At 36.9% G+C, this 11,767-nt stretch overlaps 1 protein-coding gene across 2 annotated transcripts; it reads left to right on the top strand.

Annotated features, from left to right (window-relative positions):
- Positions 1-586: 586 nt before the first annotated feature.
- Positions 587-10,141, top strand: ewsr1b (EWS RNA-binding protein 1b). 2 transcript variants are annotated; one of them, XM_079251048.1, is made up of 15 exons: positions 587-631; positions 1,119-1,155; positions 1,364-1,415; positions 1,519-1,666; positions 2,499-2,691; positions 2,789-3,048; positions 3,165-3,324; positions 7,296-7,330; positions 7,903-7,932; positions 8,028-8,143; positions 8,563-8,692; positions 8,791-8,901; positions 9,121-9,247; positions 9,324-9,680; positions 9,760-10,141. In XM_079251048.1, exons 1-15 carry the CDS (start codon positions 616-618, stop codon positions 9,794-9,796), a joined length of 1,809 nt encoding a protein of 602 aa, XP_079107174.1. In that variant the 5' UTR covers positions 587-615; the 3' UTR covers positions 9,797-10,141. The 2 variants fall into 2 exon arrangements, with proteins under 2 accessions (XP_079107174.1, XP_079107173.1); XM_079251047.1 differs by having other exon boundaries at positions 7,293-7,330.
- The last annotated feature ends 1,626 nt before the right edge of the window (positions 10,142-11,767 follow it).

Below are 11,767 nucleotides of genomic sequence, written 5' to 3'. Positions count from 1 at the left end.
CAAACAGTGGAAACAAAACAACACATAACCAAAGCAAAAAACATTTAAAAAAAAAAAAAAAAAAAACTAAATCAATGGGAAGAAAGCTGCAAAATGTTTACATTTTAAAAAATGAAAATGCTAAATGTTTACATATGTACATGACAAATAACTCACATTAGATATAAGTCAAGTACACCGTATACCACCTTTATTTGCAAATTGACTGACTGACTAAATTTCATACAGCTGTTGCACATTTTGATTGGTAAAACATTTAAACGACTTTTTAAAATATTAAGAAAGTTAACTACAAACTTGAAATAATTTAAAAGCGCAGTATAAAGTGTCAATATTTTGTTTATACTTTTGTATACTACGAATACACAAATCTCACATTACATTGGTACGTATAAGCTGCCCAATTACACTCAAAATTGCTTCCAAACAAAGATTTTGTTAAATTTGCCTCGTACATTTCCCACCATTCAGATTACCATGATTGCAAACTGGTTTCCTAGCAGTACGTGCAGCCTCGCCGTTTATGTCTCGCGAGATTACACGCGGTTTTACGCCTGGAAAAGAACGGCTTCTCGCAGCCAACTCCGTCCAGGCGTCTCGTACAGGCACACTAAAATGGCGACAGCTCCGGGTGAGTGCGGAATTTTCACCTTTTCGATGCTTTATTTAGCTAAATTGTGATACAGACTGAAAAATGTATATGCATTATTTAATCTCAGATTATTATTTGCCAGTATAATTGTTCATGTTTCCTTTTTTGCATTTGAAACATTGGTTTACCATCAATGACGCTAGCATTGCGTTGAAGGCCTCGTTTTGTTGGCTCGTCTAGTCATCGCGGTCAACTGCCGCATGGTCTCTTTGTACAATTTTGTTTTACATTGCAGGCGCAAAGTGTCTTAAAACGTTTTTGTCTATGTTTCCATCATGCCTATGCTAGTTTTGGTGCAACTTATTGTTTTGTTTCAATATGAAGTTTACATTACCTTCGTATTGAATGGCGACCACCCAAGCGGCCTGTGTGGCGTGCTCCTCGCGCGCGAAAGATGGCATTTTGTTTTTCTGAATTTAAACTTCCCCCTCTCTCTCTCTCTCTCTGTTTTATATCTTTATTTCAGATTACAGCTCCTATAATCAGGCCAGTGCTCAGCAGGGGTAAGACTCTTTGTTAACTCTTTCAAATAACTTTCTTTTGTCTTGAAACGTGGGCTTGAGACGGTTGCCCAGAAAAATGTATGATATAATAACTTTAAAATTATTCATCCAGTATAATTAAATTGCTAATCAATTGATCATTCATCCCATCATGAATGGAATAATTTAAAATGGTAAGGGCACCCCATAATATCTGGTGCTTCTGCAGGTACGCCTCCTATGCTGCCCAGCCATCACAAAATTATGGACAGTCGGCACAGGTAAGTGACAAATTTGTGTAATGTTAATGTGTTGCTGTTTTCCATGCCAGTGACTGTTTAGTTGATGTATACTGCAGTCCTAAACTGTGTTTTCTTCTATCAGCAAAGCTATGGCCAGCAGAATTATGGCTCGTATGCTCAACCTGCTGCCGCAGCTGCTGACAGCAGTTACACTCAGACAACACCTGCAGCTGGAGGCTACCCTCAGCAGCAACAACAGTATGGATCCTCATATGGCCAACAAGCTGCAGGTTTGTGATCTGGAATGATAATATTCAAAATTGTATGTGCTTTAAATGACCTTTTTGTTTATTTATTTTTTAAATGTAGAACTAACTTGATGACAAATAGAGGTATTATCCATGTTTACATGAGCTTTAATTACCCTTTTAGAGAGAATCAATACATCATTAGAACATCAAAAGGGACCTTATAAATACTGTATTCTGAATGAAAATGACCATTCCAAATTAAACATAAATCTGCAGTAAGAGGCTGGTTTATTCTGCTGTTAAATTTAAGTTAGTATTTTTTCATTAACACTGAAACTGCCACCCCATATCTCATTTACACCATGGTGATAGTTGAATTTGTAAATTCAACCAAAAAACAAACTTCTTTGCAGTAGCATTCATACAAAAAAAGAAAACCAAAAAAAAATTTATTTTTTTTTATTTATTTTTTTTAACACTGCTTGACACCAACAAAGTCCTCACAAACACATGACAGCATTTCAAGTTATCTCATTTGATGGCAGCAACCCATTTATCCAGATTCAGCAGGCAGTCTGGGAACTGAAATGCCTTTATAGGGAAGCCCATTAAAACATGCAAAGGCACAGCACCAATGCATCGTTCTTTTTTTTTTCTTTTTTTTTTTTAAATAGAAAAAGCTAGCTCTTGCAGCCAAGCCAGTAGCAGTATGCATGCTTTACCTTTTTGCCACCCACAAAGATTGCAGATCAGTGATGAAAGCTGAAGATGGTCTTTTAAGTGTCAAGTTCAGTATCAAGGAGAGTTAAATTGTTGCAAACCCTGGTGCTGAAACCAATTCCCCCCCCCCCCCCCCCCCCCCCCCCCACAGCTGGTTATCCTGCCCAGTCTACTACCCATGGCTACTCACAGTCGGCCCAGGGTTATGGAGCTAGTGGTTATGACAGCACTCCTGCTGCTGCTGCTCCAGCTGCATCCCAGTCTTATGGCTCTCAGCCAGGGTACACTGCTCAGTCTGCTTATCCTGGATATGGTCAACAGGCTGCTCCTGCTGCACCTCAAAGGTATGTCCTTTGTGGGCCTCAAGCGTAGAAAATGAATTAAAACCTTAACATACCTGCTGTTCTGCATATTAATTGGTTTTTGCCCCATCCATTGCAGTTACAATGCTAACAGCCAGCCAGCTAGTTACAGCCAGAATAGCTACTCCCAGCCTGCATCTTACGGACAGCAACAGCCTGGTTACCAGAGTCAGCAGGCAGGCTACAATCAGCAGCAGGGCTACCAACAGCAGACGCCGCAGCAGCAACAAGCTCCTCCTGCATACCCTCCTCAAGCTGCTGGTTCCTATGGACAGCCTCCGGCCAGTCAGTACAGTCAGCAAGGTGGACCACCCAGCTACAGCCAATCTAGCCATTACAGTAAGTTTGTCCCTTCTATATTGCTCTATTTGAAGCTTCACTGAAACATTTGGGTTTAAAATAAATCAGATGACAATGACTGTATGTACTCATGCTTCTGCTTTGCTCTTTTATAGATAACTACAGACAGGATGGCCAGGGTGGAGGCTCTGCTTACCCTGGCTCTGAGCCTGGAAGGTACCAGGGGGGAGGAGATGGCAGGGGCCCTGGAAGGGATGGCTTTGACCGTGGTGGAATGATGCATCGTGGGCGTGGAGGCATGGGGCGTGGAATGGGGTAAGTGTATTTCCTTAGCATGTAATCTCATTTTATTTTTTATTCTGACTCTACAGGTATATTTACTGCCTGGGGCAGGGCTGAGAAAACTAAAAAAATTCTCTAAATGAGTTGTCTCAAGGTCACTGTCATTGTTCATTAGCTGTCGGTGCTAATGAATTAATTGGCATTTCCTTTCCACATAGACAAATAGACAAACACTAGTCTAAGCAGTTTCTCTCAGCCCTGCTTCACTATAATTCAAGGTAAGGAATTATTCCATTTATTTATTAAATTTTTTTAAATGGCCAGAGTCCTGTGCATAAACATTTAGGTTGAATAGTCTTCCTCATAGAACATTATATGTCGATGTTAACATCACTTTTGGGTTAACTAGGAAGTTGGATATATTCATGGTATTATTGGCTATTTGTAATGTTATGCAAGAATATCTGCACAAACATTTATACATTATTACCCTAGTGGTTCACGCATACATGGGTGACTTGGAATTGGGCAAAAATGCAGTTAAAGGTTGAGTAAATCTGACACGGATTTTTCAGACCATGTTATGCAGCATGCTTCACTAAAATTAAAACATCAAACTCTTACGGATATGTCAACTTGGGTATTGTTTCCAAACATACTTCCCTTTTGTCAGTTCATTGGTATTTTCAGGGTGTGATTAAAATCTTTTTTTTTTTTTTTTTTTTTTTTTTTTTGTAAGGGTTACAGACAAAATAAAACATTTTGCCGTTTGTCTGGATTGAAGAAATTTTATCAAAACACAAACAATATCAACATGAAAAAAAATCAAATATAGCAACCATGGCAGAAGCAGACTTAAGAGCGCTAAAATAATTTCATTCCTCCTTGGGGACCTGTATTGCATTAAATGAACCAGATTAGATTGATTTCATTTTGAGATTTTATTCCTCTTCCTTCTGTTTTAAAATTTTTAGTTTCCTTTGGTCCCTAAAACTACAGCTGAATTTCGTAATGATAAACTTGAAAAGAAAATTTGGAGGACAGAGAAAAAAATTGAGTTTGAATTTGAAAACAGGGGAAAATACAGGGCTAATTAAATGTATGCTAATCTTAGTTTGATTTAAAAAGGGGGTTTTGAGAGCCATAAAACGTTTACTTTTGGGAAATATACTTAAATTCTTATGACTGCTGCTAGCTCTGAAGGTTTTTACTTAATGAATTACGGAATTGTGTAGTCTTCATGACATGGGTCCTGTGATGAAAGTGAGAGAACTGGTTTAATGAGTTAATGCTCATGTTCAGCTCTGAGTTTTCACAATTGCCATGGTAACTATTTAAACTAAAATTTACATGAAGTGAGTTAGGTTTTCCAATTAAAAAACCAACTCATGTAAAGCCATGCCTCCTGGTCAATCCATTTAGTTGGATAATAAAATAAATGTATAAAGGTCTCTTTACTGTTTTTTGGAGAAGTCTGAGAGACATTTTATTCAAAAGGAAGGTGTGTGTGTGTAGCATAAAACAAAAACTGACTACTATAAAGCTGTTTTTGTTGTCATGAAGCTCATTGATTACCAAGCTACAAGAGATTTTCTTCTTTTTCTTTTGGTCTACAATGTCAAACTTTAATTCCATTAGATGATACATGGATAAGGTATATGAAATTATACAACCCATCTTTATTGATTTGTATTTTAGAACTTAATTTAGGTAACAAGAAAACTACATACTTTGTTTTGCTGGGTCGACAGAATGAAATTGTGCATTTACAATAATCTGGTGGCTAGTTTTTAGTTTTTAAGTTTGTTTATGGTGAAAAAAGTATTTACAAAGAACCTGTGTGCCTTTTGACCGAATGACTGAAACTTTTATATACTAATGCACATGGCGCTCACAGATTTTTATAATGTATAATTGCATGTTATGTTTAGTTGGGCTTTAATGAATTTAGAATGACGTTGATCAGATGATCATAATTTAGCCTGTCAATGAAGTGACTGGTTTAGTTTTAGCTATTCCTCCTGCTACGTATGCAGTAGCTTATATGTTAGAGCTTGCCAGAAATGCAGTCTTTTTTTTATTTTATTCTGACTGGCTATTAATGTGGATACAAGTGACTCTTCTCAAATCCTGAGTCCTGGGTTAACTTACAAGGTTTATAAACAAAGTTGTAGTATTTCATAACAAAATCTTTGTTTGGGTTGGTTAAGGCAGATCACCTGAGGCTAACTTGGTTATATTGACCTTGCTTCATAGTCAGGTGTTGCTTCATAGTGAAGCCATTACCCCTGAATGCACAAATTCTACCTTGTATAGCAAATCGACAATTGATACAGTGTGTTGGGTTTTTTTCCCATGAAGCTGCATATACAGCTTCTTTGAAAAGCTGCTTGGCAGTTGACAGCTGCTAAGGTAATCAAAAGTTTTAACTACACATTTTTTTTGGTTCATTGTCTAACACTGATGTTAGACATCAGTGATGATGTCTAACATTAAGTTTGAATAATAATAATATATATATATATATATATATATATGAGAGAGATAGAGATATATATATGAGAGAGATAGAGATATATATCATTATTAATAAAACTTAACAATAAATCTTTATTTGGATCATCTGAACTTGCAATGACTATTAGATTGGATTTTGAAACTTGTTCTCAGAAAACAAGCTGAGTTTTGAATGAAAAGTGCCACAGGAATTAACGTGTTTTGACAGTGATCTTTTTTTTTTTATTATTCAAAGACACTTTTTCTTGTATTTGGTTCCACACATGCATTTACAGAAGATAATAATGCGTATCTTTAGTTTCCTTGCATATTTGCCAAAGTCATATTTTAAGGTTTTATTGGCAGTGATGCACAGTCAATGTGAATTAAGAGAGTACAGTTGGGAAGTTTATCAATTTAGCCCAAATGTGATGTAGGGTAGTTGTGCCATGAGACAAACAGTATGCAATTTTTAAATAAAATATCGAAGCATTAGTCAAATCAAGTCACTTAAGTAGTGGTTAATATAAAACAAATGACATATTTGGAACTACAGTATGAAATACACTCAACCATTTTATTAGGCCAGTGCTGTAGGATAGTTTTAGCTTTGCACAGGTATTTAAGTGGTCTGGGTTGGGGGGTGGGAGGGGCACTGTCATTTTAAAATGTTTTCAATTGTTTTGTGGTTTGGAATTCAAATGTTGATCAATTTCTTTTGAGCACTTTTTAACATGCTTTGTCACATTTATACCGTACAGGTAACAGTGAGAGCCATATTAAACCATCTTTTCTCTAAAAAAAAAGATCTGTACTCTGTACAGAGTCGCCAGCTTAAGCAGCAGGAAGGAGCTTTAACAAAGAGTCGAAGTCTGCCTTTTTTCAAGAACTGAGGATGATGTTTTGTTATATAATAAGCATGATGGGTATAAAGTGATCTTGTATTTAAATTAAACTTGGTAAATGCTGTAAAATGTCTTTTTGGTGTTTTCAAACAATGTTTAAGTGTTATATATGTTTAAATTTATTGGTAAATGTGATCACAATACTCTTGTTTTTTTTTTTAAATGTATTTTTTTTTTTTCTTCAGAAGCTGTTTTTAATCTAAGTCAGTTGTAAAGTACAAGTAATGCTATTGGGTGATTGCTTGTTTAGGGTACTAGATGTATGCCATCAGTGCATCTGAAATCTTTTTACCTGTGTACAAATGTTTCGGATTTGTCACATTTATTTCATTAAAACATGTTAGTCAATAATAACTTTTCACAAATGTATCCACTTCTACAAGCTGTCACTGAAGTTGTACTGAGCTAGCTAAGCAATGGCACGTAAATAAGTTTTCCCCTAAATTAGACTGTGTATTTATAATTCTGGGAAGTATCTTTTAAGTTGCTGTCCAGTTAGTTAGAATGTTTTGATTACTCCCTCAATCAAGCCACTTTGCTCGAGCCATGGATGTGGCTGTAAAAGGAAAAGCCTTCATATCTCCATTTATTCCCCCATAGCAGCGCTGGAGACAGAGGTGGCTTCAGTAAGCCTGGTGGTAAGTTAACGAGTATTACACTGGTTAGTCCTTTCAAATCCATAAACGTTTTGGGCAATTATTCTTCAAATATTGATGTTACATTGTGGTATGCAAAATTTATTTACACAAACGCATCTGAAAATATTGGGGAAAGTTTTTTTTTTTTTTTTTTTTTTGCCTGAGACCATATTGTCTTAGGGTCTTCATATAATTCAGTCACTGTTTCTGGTCTGACGAGTTTGACAGGTTAACGATCCATTTAAGTGTTCGCTTGCTGCTCGAACAAATGAGCAATTTGTTTATCAATTTTTTCTTTTGTTTATGGATTTCTCACTGGTCTTAAAGGCTTTTCAAATGACACAATTTGCCAAGGGTTTGAGGTGTTCAATTTTCAATTCAATTTTGATCACTTGTGGGAATTTGTACCATAAGGTACCATTTTCTACTTCCCAATATGAGTCATGCGTCTATAAGGAAATGACTGGATTGTTTTGTATTATTTTTCATGTATAGAATATTTCAGTTTCATACACTGACTTTCAATTTGTTTTGTTTTATTTTGTTTTTTCCCCTCATCTGATGCACTACAGGACCTATGAACAGCGATGAACGAGATATGGGTAGGTGAAATCTCCTAAAATTCTTTTTTGGTGGTTCATACCCATGTCAAAAATTTACATTTTCTTTTGAATTTTGTTTTTCTTTGTACTTGTAGGACGACCAGAAGAGCAAGATGACTCTGAGAACAGTACAATTTACATCACAGGGTTGACTGAAAAGGCTAACCTGGAGGAAATGGCAGAGTTCTTTAAGCATGTTGGCCCAATAAGGGTAAGATTCACACTTCATGAGAAGTTTTTAATGGGGTTGCTGATGGGGGAAAAAAGTCCATAAGTTGAATTGAACCAGTTAGTCTAACTTGTATTCCAGAAGTTGTAAGTGAACCAAATAAGACTAAAGGGAGGTATCGGTATGTTTCCATTTCTCGTAGTTGCTTTATAAGTGACATTCTTTAAGGTTGTAAAAATGTTCCATGGTAGTTTAATAAACACCATTTTCAGCTTTTCCTTCTTTGAAGTCATTGTAAATGGTCATTTCTCTCAAATATTCCTTTGATTGTATTCATCCAGTCCTTCTGTCTGCTACGTGTGTAAATGGACAGCCATTTTTAAACAACTCTTCTGACCTTAAACTGAAATGGCTGCAAGTGCATTTAATGTGGAAGCTAATTAGTCTTTTTCTGTATCTAGCTGAATCGCAGACTTGGCCAGCCAGCTATCAACATATACACAGACAAAGACACAGGAAAGCCCAAAGGAGATGCCACCCTGTCCTACGAGGAGCCCATCTGTGCCAAAGCAGCAGTGGAACATTTTGATGGTACACTTGTACAGACTGGACATCCTACAAGATGCAAATGTCAGTGAAATGTATCAATCTACAAAGCCTTGGTAAAATCTTCCTTTTTTTGATCACAGGAAAAGAGTTCCAAGGTCGAAGAATAAAGGTGTCCATGGCACGCAGGAAACCCATGATGGGTGGAATGAGAGGCGGCATGCCCATGAGAGATGGTATGATGGGCCGTGGAGGTAAATGTCCCAACTATTTATTCACGTCATGTTAGTCTATGTAAAACATACCCATGTAAATTAGTTTAAAAAAAAAAAAAAAAAGCCAAGGTTGTTGTGCTTCGTGTAACCAAGCTTTTTATAACTGTTCTGTTTAAGTTTTTTGCTTCTGTGAATTTGGAAGAAAGTATAGATGTTTTGAATACATCATATAGAAAAGTGTGGTTATGTGTTCATCAGGTATGATGGGCCGTGGAGGAGACCGTGGTGGTTTTGGTCCACGAGGAGGTCCACGTGGAATGGGCAGAGGTGGACCCACAGGAGGAAACATGCAACAAAGAGCAGGGGATTGGGAGTGTCCAAATCCGTACGTTGTTTTCATAAGTGCTCTTTCTGTGCAAGTGTGGAATAGTTTAGTAATGTGTGTTGGTTTGTGTTCCTAGGGGTTGTGGCAACCAGAACTTTGCTTGGAGGATGGAGTGTAACCAGTGCAAAGCTCCCAAACCAGAAGGATTGGGTGGTGGTCCTCCCTTTCCTCCAGGTGGGGACAGAGGAAGAGGTGGAATGGGAATGCGTGGAGGAAGAGGTATGGACCGTGGTGGACCAGCAGGAGTTGGAGGTCCTGGTGGCCCAGGAGGTTTCCGTGGAGGCTGGGGAGGAGACCGTGGTGGATTCAGGGGACGTGGTGGAATGGACAGGGGAGGATTCCGTGGTGCTGGACGTGGAGGACCACCTATGGACCGAATGGGTGGTCGCGGTGGAAGGGGAATGGGACCACCAGGTGGAAAGATGGATATGAGGTAACATTTGGCCTAATTCAGTTTTTCTGCCAAGTCATTTAGAAGTATTCAGTATTTACTGTCATCTGTCTCTTTTTAGGGACCATCGCCAGGAGCGTAGAGACCGACCATACTGAAGGACAACTTACTGAACGTCGTCATGTGGAATTTGATTTTTAATAGAAGAATTTTTAATTTATGATTCCATATTTTGATGGTTCTAGAACTGCTTTCATACAACTTGCGCAGTTAGTCAACTTGTGGTTCCATTTTTGTTTTAGTTTATCCATGTTTATGCAGCATCTTGTACTCTATTTTTTTTTTCCCACCTTTTTTTTTTTTAAAAAATATGCAGATTAGCTTTGCCATTGTATCGTTGAATGCAATATTTTTCATTGGTAAATGTAATTGCCTCTTTTTTCCCATTATTTAGAATTGTATGACGTAAACTTGGGGAAATAAAATTTTACTGATTTAAGTTGTGAGCCTCTTTTACTCATTGTCACTAAATGAAAATGGTAACATAATCACCTATTTTTCAGGTTGTCTGTGTTGCATTGTTGACTGATTCTTTCACCATATGTTGTAGTTTCAGTTGTACTTATGTTTAAAATTAATCACTAATGTAAATAAGACAACTTGCTTTAAAAGCATGCTAGAAATGCTACACACCAAATGATCATGGCATAAAATTAAAGTGCACCTAATTATTTACCCTGCAGTCTACATGGAGCATATGTTCATGCAGAAGTATCCTGCTGTAACTTTGCCAGTAGGTTTGTCAGGTTGCACTGAAACAGCTCCTGGTTAACTTTACATATGAGTGGCATCTACAAAAGAGCAGGACCAAAGATCGTACAAAGCTATTATGCCACCATTAGACGGAAACCTCTGTACTAAAGTGTTTCGCTTTCTATGAGAATATTTTCTTCAAATGCATATGAGCAGTCTTATGGATGTTTAATCACTTCCGGTTTTCTTGTAACATCTCATAAGTCTACATCTATAGAAGTCAAAGTACCTCACGTGTAATTTACTTGCACATATGTAAAAACATTGAATATTTGGCACCCCTCATGTTCTTGACCTCTGGATGGTGGGTGAAAGTATTTCATACTTTCTTCCTCTTTCTAGATAACTACCAGATAAAATTCCCTGCAGTTTGGGGAAACCCATCAACAGCTGACATGATTTCATTTTTTCTGCTCAGTTTGTGTGATTTAAAAGTTAGGTGTTCTCCTTGTGTAGTGTCCTTTTACTGACAGAAAAGCTGATTCATCCCTGCCTAAACAAAAAATGATCTCAACCCCTACCTTCTTTTTCTCTCTGTCCCCTCCCTCTAGTTTCTTTGCCTCTCTTAAACGGACATCCCTCTTTTTAAATGAAAACAGTCCCTCCTCCTTGGCAAAAGCTATGCTTGAATTCAAACAGTCACATGCAGAGTGAACATGAGTTGCTCAACTAAAAATGAGGGTTTCTAGGGAAAATAAGTGCTGTCAGAAAGGTTTCAACTTCAGATTACAGGTTTAGCAACCCGTCAACCAGGTTAAAGAGTAGAGTTTTGGATGATAGTGAAGGTTTTCTGACACTTTTATTTATTTTTCTAGGAGATAACTAACACATTCAGGATGATAGTGAAGGTTTTCTGACACTTTTATTTATTTTTCTAGGAGATAACTAACACATTCAGCTGTTTAAAAAATGTTTTTTCAAAAAAGTAAAGTGAATATTTTCTCATTCAGAATTTTACTCAGTCAAAATGTCAGAAAAAAGAATTAAGTGCAACAAATGATCCAAAGAGTTGAGCAATGTTTTGATTATTTTCATAACTGCATTTTCAACTTATGTCAAATACCTTTTATACAAAAAATTATTTAAAAAAAAAAAATCACAACCTCATGGCTTTTGAGTTTTCATATAATGTATTTAAATAAAGCAGAAAAGGTTATCTAAACTAAAGGTGATAAGTGGGTTCATTACTTTTTTTTTCAGTGACCACATAGAATACCATTTTCCTGATTGTATTAGTCAGATTTTCATTTTGTTTACGATTATAGTGCCCTTTAAAAGTAAAACCATTCAGGAGTTTCAGCTGAATTTCAAGATTG

This window comes from Telmatherina bonti, assembly GCF_933228915.1.
Source record: "Telmatherina bonti genome assembly, chromosome: 13".
NCBI classification, from domain to species: domain Eukaryota; kingdom Metazoa; phylum Chordata; class Actinopteri; order Atheriniformes; family Telmatherinidae; genus Telmatherina; species Telmatherina bonti.
The sequence above is the reverse complement of the archived record's forward strand: the minus strand, read 5'-3'. Positions and strand labels throughout refer to the sequence as shown.